At 43.6% G+C, this 18,830-nt stretch overlaps 1 protein-coding gene across 4 annotated transcripts in view; it reads right to left on the bottom strand.

Annotated features, from left to right (window-relative positions):
• Positions 1 to 18,830, bottom strand: part of CXADR (CXADR cell adhesion molecule) — a 58,562-nt gene that overhangs the window by 21,100 nt on the left and 18,632 nt on the right. For 3 of the 4 annotated variants that reach the window (XM_080655018.1, XM_080655017.1, XM_080655019.1), the window contains exons 2-3: positions 10,258 to 10,424; positions 5,402 to 5,606 (exon numbers count right to left, since the gene is read on the bottom strand). In XM_080655018.1, the coding sequence (XP_080511144.1) occupies positions 5,402 to 5,606; positions 10,258 to 10,424 (372 nt within the window). The remainder of the gene's footprint in view (positions 1 to 5,401; positions 5,607 to 10,257; positions 10,425 to 18,830) is intronic. The other variant, XM_080655020.1, reaches the window with a different exon arrangement.

The following is an 18,830-nucleotide window of genomic DNA, read 5'->3' as shown; positions in this document are numbered from 1 at the left end:
CACACCCTGTTGAGCGCCACCCCAATCCGCTCCCAAGCCAGTTCCCTTGTGCTGGGTTCAGTCATCTCACTCTAACCCTGGCCCCAGACGCCACTGGTCGGACTTCATCAGTACAGGTCAGTTCTGCTGCTTCTAGGGTCATGTTAATGGAATAATACAGTACACATGCTTTAGTCCTGCTTCTTTATTCACTGTAAGGCTTCTGACATCGATCCATGTTTTAAAAATCCATTCCTTTTCACTGCTGAGTTGTATTCCACTGACTATAACAAACGTAGTGATCCATTCCTCTGTCGGTGAACGTGGATTCCAGCTTTTGGGCTCCTGTTAAAGCCTAACTCCCTAAGATCACCAGGAGCAGGGTGTCATCTGTCAAAATCAGACTGACTGGCCAGTGAGGAAGGCACTGGTAGAAGCTGTGGGAGGTCACTGGACAAGAGAGGAGGGATTCTGAAGGATTCTAGGGGAGTCTCAAAGAAGAGAGATCGGTTCTGAATCCAATGCCTTTTCTTTTTTGAAAATATATTTTATTGATTTTTTACAGAGAGGAAGGGGGAAGGATAGAGAGTTAGAAACATCAGATGAGAGAGAAACATTGATCAGCTGCCTCCTGCACACCCCCTACTGGGGATGTGCCTGCAACCAAGGTACATGCCCTTGACCGGAATCGAACCTGGGACCCTTCAGTCTGCAGGCCAACGCTCTATCCACTGAGCCAAACTGTTTAGGGCTCCAATGCCTTTCCTGAGGCCGGTTAGAACCAGGAATTAGACTGGTGACAAGGGCCCTTTAGCAACTGCGTGCCCTGCTCAGTAAAAGATGGGTGCAGGGGCTGGGGCGACAACTGGGGAGGCAGTGGTAGCCTATCGTTCACTGCAGCTCCACGGCCTTGGGAGGAACAACGTCCCCTCTAGGCTCTGCAGCTGGCTGTCTGGACCTGTCCTCCCAGCCTGATAGATGGCAGGACTGCTTTTTTCTTTTTTTCTTAGTCTGAGCCGGCTTTCACTCCTCCACTGCTATGAATAAACATGAATGGGTTTTACAGTGGTACACAATGATGAACAACACAGCTTGAACACTCCTGTAAATGCTGGTATGTTTTCCTTTTCTCAGTCATTGCTGGATCATCTATGGTATGAATATCGTTAACTCCAACTGAAACCGTTTCTCAAATTTGGCCAACAAGATCTATCACTTCTTGATAATTTGATGGTATTTCTCTCCTTCATCTGTTACTACTTGTACTGTTTTCTAAGGATCAATAGATGCATTTGATGGCATTGCTGATTTCCTAAGCAAATCTGTCTCCTTTTCAGATTGATCAGTTGCCCTGGAGACTGCATGAATTGGACATTGAAAGAGGTTTTGCAAATTATTTCATCCTGTGAGTCTTAAACAAGATGAGCTTTGTTCCTCATTTCTTTAAACTACCAATAAATCCTTTATTACATAAACTCGCAGTGGGACATGAAAGCAATGCTTTGTACACCAGATATCTACTGGTAATACAGCATACTAACCCCAACCTTCATCTTTCTTACTTACGATGGCCCTTTCCCATGTACCAAACATACCCAATAATGAACAGTGATTTAAAGTGGCTGCTCAGGACATCCCAGGCCCCAGTGGGTTTGAGATCTCAACATCCTCCATCCACAATAGAACAAGATTTTACCAACAATGGTTTTTGAGTGTCGCCTAGGAGTGGCCCACCTACTTTCTGTCCCCAGTCATGACACCACAGGGAAGATTAACTCTTTGCCCATGGCAGCTGGCTGGATCGAAAGAAAGAAAAGCACACAGGGACACAGATGAAGTTTTATCCCCTAATGTTTCTTTGGTCTGGGATTCCAGGGTACCTGGCCATTTTCTTCAGGATATTTGCAACCACGATCATTGGCAGAGCTACTTCTTCTCAGGTAAGGGTACATGATCACCATCCATTTGTAGGTGGCCAGTGTCCCACCAACTTAGTATTGCTGTGCTCCATATATGTTCTGCATCATTATCCCTCCATGCTAAGGGTACATGTGTCCCACCAACTTACTATTGCTGTGCTCCATATATGTTTTGCATCATCCCTCCATGCTAAGGGTACATGTGTCCCACCAACTTACTATTGCTGTGCTCCATATATGTTTTGCATCATTATCCCTCCATGCTAGTGGCCTACCTCAGTCTATAGGAAACACACACTAAATCCCCGTAAGGAACAGGATATACAGGGTGTGGCAAAAGGGTTACAGTTCTGAGTATGTGGAACAGAGTTTATTCTTATATAACTTATTAATTATCGCATTATTTTCCATATGAACAACTGTAAACCTATGTTTGCCCCACCCTGTATACTTTCATTACCATGTCATCCATCCAAAAATGCTCATTTTGCTTGGTTCAAAACACCAATTTCAGGCAAAATGCACGCAAAGTTGCTAAAAATCATTGGCCAAAATTTGAGAAGAAACGAGATATTTGTATATTCTGAAAGTGGCTCCCCAAGATTTTTTTTAATTACAGAAGGAAAAATCGTAAGCTTTCAGTAGAGAAACCCATCAGATAAAACGTAAACCTAGTGATCATGACTGTCAATGAGACATGACATCACATACCCTTGCACGACCGAAGGAAGCTCAGGAGACATACACGCATGTGCATCTTAGACTTGATCCTAGCACAAAGGGACTTTAGTAGAAAACTGTGAGATTCAAATTAGGTCTGTAGTATAGTTAATGGTATTGTCCCAACATACATTTCTTGGTTTTGATAATTGTACCATGATTTTGTGAAATGTTTAATATCAGGAGAAAATAGACGATGGGTTTGCTCTTAGGAACGCCTCAGTATTTTTGAAACTTTCTATAAAACTAAAGTTATTTCAGAATAAAAAATGAAAAGAAGTCCTGCCCTCTACTAATGGCTTCCACATCCCAGAGTTGACTGAGCCACCAAATGCCCAGGAAACTGTTCACTGTGAATGTTCTGCTCTTCACAACCCAGCCTGTTGACTCCAAAGGTCTCAGTGACAGGCCCTTCTGGAGTTGTGGGGAAAGGCTCTGGTGTGGCCACAGTTCTGGTTCATGCTGTGGGTCCTCCATCCACTCCCCTTTCAGCTCCACGACTGAGCTGCATCCACACGCACAGCTGGTGCATCTGACAGAGCAGGGTGGGCCCTGCCCACACAGCACGGCGCCCCTCACCCCCAGGCAGCCGACAGTCATCCGGCTCAGGTCCACGCAGCGCACGGAGCTCCACGAGGCAGCCCTGGTTACTCTGCAAACAGCACAGGGCATCTCCAGGTTTCCCACAAACGTGTCCATGTTTACACAGGGCCTCTCACAGGGAACCAAGCCAGAACCCCACTGGGTTTCTACCGGGTCTGGTCCCTCGAGAGCACTTCTCTTTGTCTTTCCTCCACAGATCGTCTCAGCAGGACTTCAGGAAAAGCTAACAGACGAGCATCTGTCCAACTCTCACTTTCAAAGAAAATTCTAGTGGTTTCTCCCACAGCGTGACTCATCTGACAACACGGAAGGGAGCCCCACAAGGAGCTGTCCTCTGACTCAGACACACTCACGGGATCAGAGCACCAGTCATCAGCACTCACTTCCTGCTTCCTCCGCTCACCCTGCATTGAACCCGGGCTCCCTCCCTAGTTTGCATTCAGGGTCTAACTTGGCCCTGGTGACTCCTCACAGAGCTAAGGAGAGAGGTTGCTGAGTCAGTGCCTCTCGCTGATCCATTCCGAGGAATTCAATTTCCAGGATGAGACTTTTAATGGAAAAGTGTCATTCCCCCTTCCCCACAGCCATGGCTGCTGTCCTCAGTGTGCTTGACCGTGCTATTGTCCAAGCTGGGCTCCGTCTGGGTTATGTGCAGCCTGTCCTGTAGAGAATCTTTCCATGGAAACCTACAAATTCAACCCATGACCTGGTCCTACAGAATCAATCTCAACCTCTCTATCAACCTCAACCTCTCCCCCTCTCCCCCCCGCCACACACACACACACACACACACACACACACGAGCTTGTCCACACCTCTTCTGGGAATACATGCCGATCACATCCCTCCCAGTGTACCTGCCCCATCAAACAGGGACTTCACAACAAAAAAATTCCAACAGTCTGATTAACTGGTATACTCTGCTTGGGACACCACGAACCAGTTAAAATTCCATATACATCTTAACTCAATGTTTTTTGGAGAGTAGGGCTAAGAGAAGATATACAGTCAGGGTTATAATCTCGGGTATGCCTGGGTGTGAGACATGAGTTCAGATTTCCTCAACTTTTACCTGCTTTCACATTTATAAAAAAGGTAACTCCGTGTTTGCTGAATGTAGACACAGAAAGCTACAATTTCCAACGCTACCAGCGTCCTTTTTCCTGGTTCCTCATTCAGGTTCACTTGCTTTCGTACCATAGGAAATATTTCGAATGGGTGCCATTTAGAACTAAGTGCCTTTACCACCCCCGTGTGCCCACTCAATGACGCTGCCAGCAGACAGCCCCTACATGGCCACCGAGTGCACGGAAACCTGCGTTCTTGTTCCTGCTCTGAAAAGAGTGATGTTCAAAATGAGACTGGAACCCAAGACACTTAACCCCTTACTAGTTCTCTAAAACAAAGGGAATTTCGTTTCTCATGTGAAGGGTTAAAAGTGCTGATGCATGATCACATAATCTAGAGAGGGATGGTAAACTTGGCAGTCTTGAACAGCTTGCAAAAAGTTTACTTATCTCCTTCTTAACTATCGGAGAGAGAGCAACAAGACATCCAAGTGACCATGTGGCTAATCCCCTCCTTTTGAGGATGGAAAAACTGAGAGGCTCAAGGAGTTAAAAGGCTCTGATGTCTAAGGGTCTAATCCCAACTCAATATTCCTTCTACCATCCTCCATCTCCTCCATTCTAAATACTCCAATTCATCATCATAGAAACCTCACTGATTTGCTGGGTAATGTAGTTTGAGAAAATTTACAGTACACATAACAATTTTGAACTGAATGAGATCAAAAGAGGTTTAATGACAATTACAACTCGTAATGTTTCACAGAGGTCGGCTAGAACCCAGGGAATAAAGATGCTCTTCAATTCTCAGGACAAATCTGAGGACAACACCAAAACCAAAACAAACCTGGATCCCCTAACTCCTGGCGAGGGGTTCTTTTCCTGTATCACAGAACCTCTTCACTCACTTTCAAACCCCTTTATGAATTTCACCAAGAAACTAGTCACTTATTTTTCTATCTAAAAAAGAAGGCTACTGTTATTTGAGGATAGAATTACTTCAAATGTTTCAAATTATTACTCCAAAAAACTAAGCTTTGTCTCACATAAATGCTACTCTCCTACTGTGACAACTCACCCTGTGAACAAGTAACATTAATAAAAATAACTTACCAAGAACTTTCAGCTGAATCTTCTTATTTCCAACGCCAGGGGCTTTTTTCACTTTGCACTGATATGTGCCAATATCTGACAGCTGTAAATTGGTTACATTTATTGACGCATCCCCAGCTTTGAGGTCACTACTTGTAAAATGCACTCGTCCTTTTAGATCTGGATAGTAGTCATCGTAAATTTTGTCTCCAGAATATAAAATAATCTAAAAGAAAACCAAAATAAGACAGGAACACAACAACAAAGCAAAAGCTGTGACATTAAAGGAGCTCTAGATACACCAGGCCACTGCAGGGCCTCAAAAAACAGTGAGAACACACATACGAGGAAACCACAGCGATTCAAAGTACAGATTAAAAAAACGGAGAGCGACCAATAGGATCCCGAGTGTGGTCACACACTCTCATTTTAAATGTGGAAACGAAGACCAAGCATGATTAACATAGTCCTGTATTAGGGCTATGTGTCAGTGAAACTGGACAAGAACACAGAATTGTGAATTTCTATAATATTTCTCAGCTTCCTCCGAGGCTGCAGTAGGTATGCCAATCAAGTGTATAAAATCAAGCACACACTATCACCATTCCCAAAAAAGGGCTTATGATCAGTTACCTGTGAAATCTAACAAAAAAACAAAAAAGACATTTTTGTCTTAATACTAAGTTGGAGGATTAATCTATACTAATAAAGGGGTAATATGCTAATTAGGATATCTTCCAGACAAAGCCTCAGTGGCTGTGAGGGCTTGGAGCCGGTGGCACGGGTGGGCAGCGTGCGCAGGAGAGGCGGGCCAGCACCGCGGGCCAGTCCAGCGCCGCGGCCCCTTTTGCAGAGGCCCGGGGTGGCAGCAGCAGCAGCAGCAGCAGCAGCAGCAGCAGCGGGGTGGTGGGGGGGCGCCTTCCCCGGATTGGCCTGGTCGCCTCCTCCACGGGGAGCGGGCCTAAGCCTTTACTAGGACATCCCCTGAGGGCTCCCGGACTGTGAGAGGGGGCAGGCCGGGCTGAGGGGACCCCGCCCCAGTTCATCAACTTTCGTGCACTGGGCCTCTAGTGTTTAATAATTGAGGGTTCTAGACTCTAAAATAAAGTCATAAAATAAACCTCTTAAGATGTGTGCCCAGGGTAACAGGATCTTTCACTCTTCTATCAGAAGAGCAAAGGCCCTTTCCTAATTCCACTGAATTTTCTGAGTTTAATGGAAATACCTGAAGGCTAAATTCAGTGGGAAAATAATTTCTCTTGGAAGAGAATTATAATAGTCACCTCTAACTGTAACTAAAATTAATTCAACACACTTTATACTTTTTCACATGTGCCAGAAATCCTTCATTCAGGTCATCTGAGACCCAAGGGCCAAAGAGCGGTGGTGCCAAACTCAAATAATAACCAGAAACATGACTATGGTCTATATTCTGCAAATAATTTTTTATCTGATATGTTAAATTATGTCAAAAGAGTACAATCAAAAGAAATGTCCTCTGTAGGGCTGTCTTGAGGGCAGAGACGTGGGTTCCTTTCTGTATTATCACCTTCCTACCATGTTGACCCCCATGCTAACTCACTAAAGATCTCTTATTTATATATTCAGTGTCTGCTTCGAGGAAGCACTCAATCACAGTAGACAGCTGAAGGTGCACAGCCGACTTACTCTGTACACACGGCCATTACTTTATTTGCTCCATCTTCTCGCCACACCCACGTGTCAACAGCATTACTAACCCCTCCAACGAGGCTGTCCTCGTATGTTCCTTTGTATTTAACCATGGACTCCCCAGAAAGTTCAATGTACAGTACTTTCAATCCCACATTTTGCTACTCACACACTTTAGTAGTCTTAGTAATCTTTTGAAGAGGGGCTGACAAATAAGATGTGTCCCCACTGGTAGCGACTTTGTAAACTATCGTAGTCTTCCCACAGAGACAAGGTTATGAACGGCAGTTAAGAAATGGGGAATTAACTAACATTTACCAGGCAATGTTGGTTTCTCTTCACAATCCTGCAGGATGGTGGTCTTACCCACATTTATCCTTTCGCTGCAGGAAAGCTGTGACCCTCCCAGATCAGCTTTAACAAAGTCACACAGCTAAGATGCACACCAGATCCCTTTGAGCTGGCACAGTATTTTATTAACATTTCCGTATGACTGCTAGGCTTGCAACACTATGCATACAGTATTTCAGAAAACTCTCATTACAATCTTGAGAGGTAGGTATATTTGTTCCCATGTTACACTTGAGGAAACAGAGGCTTCTGGAACATGGGAGGCAGTACAGGATGGTGCAAAGGATACTAAGGTGCAAAGGGGGACAAGCCAAAGACCTGGCTTCAAACCCCAGCGGCAATGTTGCCAGCCATGTGGCCCTGGGAGTGTTCATTCCAATCTCCGGGCCTCCGCTTTCTCCTCCTCGTGTGTACAACAGTAATTTTCATTTTAGAGTGCTGTGTTAAGGCTTAAATACATATAATTAAAGTATATGAAATTCCACAGAGCACAGAGTAAGTACACAGTCCATGGCATACTGTCTACTGCCTAAAGAGGTCACACAAGGAGTACGATGGAAATTTCTCCAGCCCAATTTCTGCCTGCTAGTATAAATAAATTAAAGGGCACAGCTAACATATAATGTAGCTGAATTCTATGTAAGCATCCTCTTCTGCACCAATCTCCCCTAACCCTTCTAGCTTTCTTTGGGCCTGATTGGACTGCGTTACACTCCAAGGCTAGTTTTCGTAACCCACAAGTGGATGCTTAAACCCTGGTTTCCTGCTATCTCACAAGTCCTGCAGGAAGCAAGGCTGTGCCTCCCACCCCTCCCAGGAACAGACACACACGACTACGGACACACACCAGGCTTCTTGGTCTCTAGAAGCACTTTGTTATGGCTTCACTTACACGTCTTAGGCCAAAAGCACTTAAGTAAGACCCGCACTCCCCCCATCCATTCATCCTAACCACGAGGGCGGAGTCCTGGGCTTGAAAGGGAGATGGGCACTGTGCTGCCAGGGCCGTGAGGGTACGCAGGACCTCAGGTAGAAAGAAGCCTGTGTTCAACGGTGCTGGCCCTCCATGGAAAAGGGGTGGGAGGGCACAGGGCATCTGGGCTGAGCAGACAGAATGAGTCCATTTCAATTTACTTTGCTGAGGGAGACAGAAGGAATTTCCAGTAGCAGAACCAGGGCAGAGGTGTGTCCTTGGAGGGAGTGGCCCTAGTCATTCTCAACTTGGGAAAGTACCTTAATTATTTCCTTCACAAATACATCACGGCAAACTGCCTGGATTTGCTAGAAATAGTAATTACCTTACTGCCCTGATTCAGCCATTAACTGGCTGAATAACCCAGCCCTTCTTTTACATGGATCATAAGTAAAAATAAAATTTCTCTTCTAAATATGTACATAGTTGACCCTCAAACAATGCAGGGTTTAGGAATACCAGCACTCACCCCACCCCAAGTAGAAAATTTGCATGTAACTTTTTTTAATCCTCACTTGAGGATATGTTTTTATTTATTTTAGAGAGAGAGGAAGGGGGAGAGAGAAACATCAATCGGTTGCCTCCCTTTACGCGTCCCAACCGGGCATTGACCCTGCAACCTTTTGGTGTACGGGACAATGCTCCAAACAAATGAGCCACCCAGCCAGAGGCTACATATATAACTTTTGACTGCCCAAAAAGTTAACCGCTAATAGTCTTTCACTGACTGAAAGCCTTCCCAAGAACATAAATAGTCAATCAGGACATATTTTATATGTTATATGCATTCAATACTGTATTTTTTTTTTTAAAAAAAAGTAAACTAGAGAAAAGAAAATATTAATTCATAGAGAAAATACATTTAGAGCATTTATTAAAATAATCTATGTATAATGGAACTGCACAGTTCAAACTTGTGTTGTTCAAGGGTTAAATGTATTACCATATTCCTCCAATATGTGGATTTATTTCCCTCTCCCTGATCTAATATATAAATTATTAACATTGACTTTATTTTTTATTATATGTGTCAGATGAAGCTAATATGCAATATTCTAAATTAAGTGAAACATTTTGGTACCATTAAAAGGTAAAGCTTGATTGATATACATATATATTTATTTAGAGATGAGATTATAACAATATTTTGATATTTAATTTTTTAAGTTTAATGTTAAATATTTTATAAATTGCTGTTTTGCTAGGAAGATTTTGCTTTGCTTTTAAAGAAATTCATTATATAGGATATTTACCTTGGAGAAATATGGAGAACAGCCCTGGCCAGTTTGGCTCCGTGGTTGGAGCATTGGCTCACAGACTAAAAGGGTCTCAGGTTCGATTCCCAATCAAGGGCACATACCTCAGTTGTGGGCTCGATCCCTGGCCTGGGTCAGGGCACCTGTGGGAGGTATTAATCGATGTATCTCTCACATGAATGTTTCTTTCTCTTTCTTTTTCTCTCTCTCTCTTCCCCCCACCGCCACACACACACTCTCTGAAAACCAATGGAAAAATATCCTCCAGTGAGGATTTAAAAATAAAGAAATATGGAGAACAGATTCTGTAATAATATGTAACTGTATTATACCCTGCTACACTTGATGACCCTTATACCGGTATCAGAACTCTCGTGTTAAAGTTAGAAACTCAATCCTATCAACTTTTCACAAAGTCTAACTTGCTTGCCGACCCTTAACACACACTATGCACATTTCTGCCACGCTATTATGCCTGCTCCACTACTTCCTGACTCATCCACACTTTCCAATCCAGATTTTCAGAGGTTCCCGTGCCCCCTACCCTATGTGGTCAGCGCAGTGATGGGCACCGAAGACAAGTTCCACAGACAGCTGCTGAGCGAGTGAGCACTCAGCACACTTACCACTTGATCCACCTTCTGATTATCGGCTGGGGACAGCAGCCACTCGATGTCCAGCGGTCCCTGGTCTTCCGGACCTTCCGTAAATTTGCAGGGCAAATAGGCAGTTTCCCCTTTGGCCTTTTCAATCATGTGGTCAGGACTGGTGATACTCAAACTTCTGGTGACATCTGGAGAAGGAAACACACACGCGGACTAAGCATCTGAACCCTCGGCCCACCCAGCCGTTCAGAGGGGACACAGGACGCGGTGGAAACAAGATGTGATTTGGGACCAGAGTAAGGGAGTTCAAACTCAGCGGTGCCCGGTTTTCTGTTTGTGCCTTTGTAAAATGAGAATGACAATATAAGGTCTTACTCAATATAATTTCCTTTAAGAGCTTGGTGAACTTCCTAACTGTATAGAGGGTGTTTATATCCAAGCAGATGTTTAAAACTGAACTTAGCTGCAATCTCTGAAAGGCCAGTTGTGTCATACCAATTCAAGGCCACATCAGCCATGCTGCCCTGGTGCCACCAACACAATGGGCATTCCTTATCGCTGGGACGCACGCTGATGAATTCTGACACCTTTTTTCTTCTTTAATTCTAAGGTGTTGTGTTTTTTTTTTTTTTAGTTTTGATTCCATAACTTTTATTGAATGCTTGAAAATATTTCTAAGCTAAGTGGGTAGATCCCAAGAGTTCTCATCACAAGGAAAAAAACATTGTTTCTTTTGCTTTCTTTTTTTTGTGTGTATCTCTATGAGCCGATGGATCTTGACTAAATTTACTGTAGTAATTATTTCACACTACGTGTGAGTCAAATCATGCTGTACATCTTAAACTTATTCAGTGCTCTATGTTAATTGTATCTCAATGAAACTGGAAAAGAAGCCACCAAAATAAGATGCCCTGAGCCCCAAATGTCCAAGAGATTCTGCTGATTGAGTTTGTCAAAAAGAGATGGCTTAACCCTACTGACACATTGCAAGTACAAAAAAAAAGTATCCTTCTTCTTGAGTTGGGGTTGTGAACACAATACAATATACAGCTGATGTATTACAGACTTGTATCCCTGAAATCTGTAATTTTATTAGCCAATGTCACCCCAATAAATTCAATAAAAATAAAGATAAAGTATCTTTCTTGCTGCTAATGGTTTACAACAATCTTTTACATGCATAAAAGGTAGAAATAACCTCTGAGCAAAATGGCACCACTTCTTAATCTATATAAGAGTAAAAATACCAAGTTCAATCAATTCACATCTTTCTTTTTTAAAAAAGAGCGATTTTGTTCATATCAATTTCACACACAAAAATAGGTCTGTTCACTACTCATGTCTTATGAAAGATCAGTTTGAACAACCTAACAATTCAGTATAAATGCAGATTTAGTCTGTAAATGAACTACCACACAAAACTTAATTTTTTTATTATTTACACTGTAAAAGATTGCACAGCACTGGTTTGTCAATCTGTGTTTCCCTTATGACATTTTCTCACATATAAATTTAAACATCTAATGTATGCAGAACCAAAGTTTCAACTGAACAGCAGATTTCAGCAGCTCTCCCATCTAGGCCTCTCCACCACCCACACTAACTTCCCTGGCTGGATTATGACCCGGGAGAGGCCCGAGGCACTAAAATCATGCATGGTCCATGGGTCCTGGCTTCCTCCCCTTCTCTTCCCTTGCTCCCGCCATAAAAATAAACACATGTGAGAAAAATTAGAGTAAATCCAAATCCTAATTCTCCATAATGAGAACAAACCAAAAATGAGGACTTAGCCATCCCATGGTCCTTTCCATTCGCACATTGGCTATCACTTGTAATAAGATGCTAACAAAGCTGAAGCTAAAAGGTTGAGAATGAAAGAAAAGCCAGATTACATTTAAGACCATTTATATTCAGGAACCATCCTAAGCGTTTTATCACATTTAAGTGCACTCCTTAAACAGCAGATTAAAACTGAACACAGACTCTCTGCTCCCTTAAGTCGGAGGCTGGCCTAATACCGGCCAGTGGAAAACGGCTCGAGTGCGGCTATTCTGAGGTGAGGCCTCAAAAGACCCTGCTGCTCCCACTCTCGCCCGCTCAAACCCCTGCCACCTGCCACCGAATGAACAAATCACATAGAAGAGAACTGAGGTGTCTGACCAATAGCGGCAGCTGCCCACCATGCAGGCCCCCTAGAATACTGGGCCGCAGTCCAGACCAGCTGTCGGCAGCCGCCGTGAGCTTCCCCTCCGAGCCTAGCCTAAACTGGCAACCCATAGGATGAGGAACAAAGACATATTTTTGTTTTTAAGTCTCTACAGAGTTTGGGCAAAGATTGATGATGATACACCATCCAAATCCACTAATTCAGCCCAAATAGACTGCTTAATATTGCCTCCAAGAAGTCCATACTACTCCAATCTGCATTTCATATCTAACATTTCTATTTAAAACTATGTGATTTGATATTTATGTGTGTGATCTCAAGGGTCTCTCCGGAATTAAGATTCAATGCTCAAACACTTCCTATCATCTATCTATATAAAAGCCTAAGTGACCATTACGACTGTACAACCGGAACGACCAGTCGGCCGGTTGCTATGGTGTGCACTGACCACCAAGGGGTAGACGCTCAACGCAGGAGCTGCCCCCTGGTGGTCAGTGCGCTCCCACATCCCATAGGGGCAGTGCTGCTAAGCCAGAAGCTGGGCTCAGGGCTCATGGCTGGTGAGCTGGTGAGCACTGCTGGAGTGGCGGGAGCTTCTCCGGGATGAGTGCGAGCAGTGTGGCGCTGGCTCAGGCTCCTCCCTGGCCACACTGCTACATCCCCCAAGGGGTCCTGGATTGTGAGAGGGTGCAGGCCAGGCTGAGGCCGGCCCTCGAGTCCCCCCATCCCGTGCACTGGGTCTCTAGCTTCTAATAAACCCTGTTCCATTCCTACCTCATTCACCAAGGTAGCTCTCTACCTCTTAGCCTAGAATGATTTTTTCTCTGTTTCTCTACAAGTGCTCACAGTACTTTACTTTCTGCTATCTGTATCACCCTTCTGGCCTCAGCATATGGTATCCTGGAGGTTTTTCCCTGGTAAACTTATTGTGAAGTTGACTAAAGTAGGCTCCATGGTTTTGTCACATCTTCTAGATGAGCTTATGTTCTGCCCATACTTCCTAGTGCTTTCAACTGATTCTTTAGAATACTGATTTACCATTAAATCATTAGTTCCATTAGGGTTGGGAGAAATTACAACCTCTATGTCCCGTTGTAGTTCCTTGTACATTAGTAGAAAAGAATTGGTGACTAGGTTATAAATTTGATCAATTTTAGGAACGCTGAAAGAGCATTAATCTGCAGGTGAGGATGAATCCTGCTACTTGAAGATCTCCTTTCCATAGCCACTACAATTTGTTGCCTGTATTTATCTTGGTAGTAATACTTTAAGTGTTGAGTAAGACAAAAACAATCTGAGTACAGCCCAGAATGAAACTTCCATTTCAAAACGAATCAAGACACAGCGCCAAAATACAGGGTAAAACTATGAGAACGAAAGTCTACTAAAAACAACAACCAATAAAACTTCCTGATTACTCTGTGCTTTTAGGGTTTTTATTTTATTAAAATAAAATTGAAAAGTTAAATAACATCAGCCATACAAATTTTTTTAAATTCAAATTAGAATAAAATACAACTTAGTTTTTGTAATAGAGTACCTTAGAAAACAGTTAATGAGAGAAAGCACTGGGAGAAGCGGGAAGTCCCCACTGCGGAGGACATGTATTTGTGGATGCTTTCCCACCTGAAATGCCCACTTTCTCCCACTGACAGCACCTGGAGCCACTTATCAAAGGACCGCCACCTTTCGCCTCCTCTCAAAGGCTCTCCCCACCCCCAGAGGCAGGCAGAGTAAACCACTTCCTCTGGTACACAACACTCTCTCATAGGTAGTTGTTTGCATGCCCTGCCCTTACTAGTAAGCAAATAGGTTCACTCACTGAACAGATTTTCTTTGGAGGGTATATCCCCAAGCCTTATTTAGTAAGCCCTTTGGGCCTGTGGTTACACAAAGCTTATTATAAAACTGAGAGTGGAGGGCGGAGCTCTGAGCAGAGGGAAGGAGAAGGAGTGATGATGGTAGAGTGGACCACCAGACCTTGTGGGGAAAGCAGGAAGGCCATGGGAAGATCCGTATCCAGGGAAGCAAAGGCGTGGAGTAATGAAGCCCAGACAGCAGACAGAGCTCAGAGGGAGCTGAGCAAGCCTGTCCCGTGCTGATGGGAGCAATCCATTGCTTATTACTTTACTATCCATATTACAATAAATGTTAGCAAATCTGGGTTAAAAAAAAACACACGAACACGATCAGCCCTAGCTAGTTTGGATCAGTGGATAGAGCAGTGGCCCGTGAACTGAAGGGTCTTGGGTTCAATTCTGGTCAAGGGCACTTTCTCTCATATCGATGTCTCTGTCTTTGCCCCTCTGTACCATTCTATCTAAAAACCAATGGAAAAAATATCCTCAGGTAAGCATTAACTAAAAATAAATAAAAAGCTAGTATGAGTTCAGCTTTATATGCAACTTTATGTACAATTATATACAATTATGAGGGAAATACAACATTAAGAAAAACTTTTAGTTGTATCTATTCTAAAATCACAACTATGGATAAAGAAAAGCTATCTCTGAGCTATCTCTGGAACAACATCAAGCAGAAAACTATTACCACTGATAAGTGGTTTCTCAGAATTTCTGGAGTCATTCCAAAGATAGTAACAAAAAGAGAAAAATTAGAAATGAAAATAAAAATTCAAGTTTAATTCCTAAAGTCCTGTATATTTCTTTAGTTTCTTGGGAGGGGGTATATTATGACGACCTTAAATATCAGCTGTGATGAAGAATTTATTTGACACTGAGATTTTTTGAGAAATGTCAAAGAATGTCATAATGGCTTAATATTTTAAACAGACAAGACACATTCATTCCATTAGATTGTTGAGTTCAGATCATAAAAGTTAGAAACCTTACATAGGAACACTAGTTAAGCCCTAGCTGGGTTGCTCAGTCGGTTGGAGCATCATCCCATACACCAAAGGTTGTGGGTTCGATTCCCAGTCAGGGTGTTATAGGCAGTCAGACATGAGCAGAGCAAAGATGATGGGCCAGTGACAGAAACTCACCACACGCCTAGTTGCAAGGGGCAAAACTGGAAGACAAGAACCTCGCCCTCAGGGTAACCTATCCTTCCCTATCATATCACTGGTCATGTGGTTTGTAACCTCTGATTTTTCCTATGGACAGTCATGCAGTTTAGTCCCCCTGACCTTTTCCTCTCTAAAGATAAGAGAGAGGCCTCGGCCAAAACCAGTTTGGCTCAGTGGATAGAGCGTCGGCCTGTGGACTGAAAGGTCCCAGGTTCGATTCCGGTCAAGGGCACGTAACTTGGTTGCGGGCACATCCCCAGTAGGGGGTGTGCAGGAGGCAGCTGATCGATGTTTCTCTCTCATCGATGTTTCTAACTCTCTCTCCCTCTCCCTTCCTCTCTGTAAAAAAGCAATAAAATATATTTAAAAAAAAAAAAAAAAAAAAAGAGAGAGAGAGGCCTCGGTTGTATTTCAGCTCCAGGCTCAGAAAAGCAGCAAAATCAGACAAATGATGGCTTGGCTGCCTTAAGACCAGCTGCATTGACTGAAGACCCTTGCCTGGTGCTGACCAGCCGACCAATCATCAGAGACCATGACCCTCAATAGACACACCTAAAAAGCTCATAGATAATCTATTGGGATCCTCCTCTGGGGCCTCCCCTAATATTTCCATCCTTAAAAGCCCTTAGGCCAGAGGACCCTGTGCTCTCCCTCCCAGGAGCACACCCTTGCCCTTCCCTTCCCCTCATCTGCCTCTCTGGGGCATTACCTGTACCTTCCTCTCTCCTTCCCTTTCCCCTCCCAGGGGCATTAATTACCTTTACCTTCCTTATTCCTAACCTCCACGGACACCTGTTTCCTGAGCACATTTCTCCTACCGCTCACTTCTTTGATCTCTGTGATTTTCTAAATAAAATGTCTCTTATAGTTTGGGTCTTGGCTCTGAATTCTTTCTTAGCCAGAACTCAAGTACCGAGGCTGCTGAAGCCAGGTCTGGTCTGACCTCCACGGTCTAACACCACGTGCCAGTCTAGCACCTGCTGCCGCTCTGGCCTCGCCAGCACAACCACCGTGTGATCTGGATCCCTTCCCTTCCCTCTTCACCAGATGTTAATTCCCACCTGTGCCTTGCTTCTCGCCAGGAAGCAGCCTTGGGATTAGCGATATTTAAAAAGTCACCTAAATAGTGTTTCTAGAAAGCAAAAAGAAAAACGCTTTACAAAAGTCAGTTCTAGTTCCCTACTCCAGCTAGGCTTTTAACGTTGCTGGGGGATTAAAGAAACACTTAAGGAAGCTAGAAATTATGCTCTTCGCTATCCAGTAGGAGTACTGGTTGTTTAACTCCCACGTGTGCTACTCAGTACAGTACGTTAATATGTATATAGAACTAAGAATAGTTAGATACGTTGAAAACGAGAAATGACACTGTGGATGAAAGGGGCCACATGCTGACCTGACAAGCTCAGGGGAGGCCTGCATGGCGGTCTTACAAACTCAGAGACCTAAAGTCACCACAAAGGACGGTCTGAAATTAAACTTTAACTAAACGCAGTTACGGTGGGTGGTTACATCCTAGGCCGGTATCTTCACTGACAAGGTCAACCTTTACCTTAACCGAGCCTATCTGTCTTTTTGCATCTATGATAACATATCCTTTGAAATGTCTGGGTAACTTGTAACTTCCCTTTTTCTGGACCCCTTGGGGCACAACCTAATATGCTGGGCGCCAGGACAGATACCACAAATTCCTTCATTATCATGTTCATTGTTCCTGCACCCACCTAAGTATGTGTCCATCATTTTACTTTTCATCGCCCCACCCCCCGCCTTGCTTTATCCCACCTCCCACCTCCCACATCTATCACCAGTGGATTTCCTGTAACTCACCTACGTTCCTTTCCTTTGATTAATACAGATGTAACCTGCCATTCTCCGGAGCATTATCTCAATTTGTTGAGGTTCTGCTTCCTGGCATATGTCAACAGTTTGGCTCAAATAAACTCACAAAAATTCTTTACAGGTTTCATTGGTTTTTTTACGTTAACATTACTAAGTATACTTATTTGCTTTTCTATGCAGTTTTTAAAAAAATATAAATTCCCAGCTCTCCACCCACAAGGAGAAATGGAAAAGCAGGCATCCAGGAAATATCTAAAAGGAAATGGAAATCATCTTCTTTGACAATAAATAGTAACCAACAATGACTGAGGCCAGTCACTTTTCAAAATACTTCAAACATATTAATTCTTCCAATTCTCATAACAGCTCTGAGGGAGGTACTACTGCTATCCCCGCTGTAAAATGAAGGAACGGAGACACTGAAAGGGGAACAAGATACAAATGCAGGCAGCCTGGCTCCAAGCCCCACTCACCCGGTAAGTAGCGGTCCACCAGTAAACACCCCTGGACACAGAGGATTCATTTTTAAAATCACTATAAACACAGGGTGTTATCAGACCCATTCCAATCACCATGGTGGGTGAGGGCCTGGAATTTATACTATTCTTCTCCTTGACACATTTCTAGAGAGAGAACATTTCAGGAGTTTGGGTGAACCTTTTTTTAAACAGAGAAATAAATACTAGACTAGGAATCCACTGTCAAAGCTTGATCATTTTGGACATGTTGCTTCTCTAGGGCTCAGACATAAATTAAGGGTGTTGAACTCAATTATCTGTTGCAGGTCTAAATACGTCCTGATTTTAGACCATCCATCAATCAACCAACAAGAAGCCTTCCCCTGACATCCACCACCTCCTCCCCCAACCACAACTCAAAAAGGCAGGAGCAGCAGTTCCGAGTTCACCGCACCAGTGCTGACATTTCTGAGCCAGTAACATACTGAATTAGGGAAGCAGTCCTGCCCATTAATAGTGTGGGCTCTAAAGTCAGATCAGGCCCAGCTGGTGTTGCTCAGTGGTTCAGCATCGACCCATGACCAAAGGTCCCTGGTTCCATTCCCGGTCAGGGTACATGCCAGGGCTGCAGGCTCGATCCCCAGTGGGGGTGTGCAGGAGGCAGCCGATCAATGTCTCTCTCTCTCATCACTGATGTTTCCGTCTCTCTCTCCCTCTCCCTAAAATCAATAAAAATATTTAAAAAAAATAAAATGGGAGTTAATAGTAATAATGCCTACTTCATTGTAGGGGTTAAATAAAATAATGCATGTAAAGCATTAGAACAGTTTCAGCATGACCTGGTATGATCTTTTCAATAAACAGTGTCTAGTATGACAGTTCACTGACCTCTTATAACCCTGTCACTTCTACTAGGAAATAAACTCCCGTAGTATTGGGAAGGTAACTTACAATTTTTTATCCCTCACACTTAGTCCACAGAGGAAGAACTCTGAATCTGTTAGGGAATAAATGACACTGAAATGTATCCACTAGGTTTGGCATTCAGAACATCATTGGTGACCTAGGCCTGAGCCGATTTACTGAAGGCTTTGTGGGGTGT

This window comes from Plecotus auritus, assembly GCF_963455305.1.
Source record: "Plecotus auritus genome assembly, chromosome: 2".
In the NCBI taxonomy this organism is placed as follows: Eukaryota; Metazoa; Chordata; class Mammalia; order Chiroptera; family Vespertilionidae; genus Plecotus; species Plecotus auritus.
This window is presented reverse-complemented; position numbering and strand designations above follow the sequence as displayed.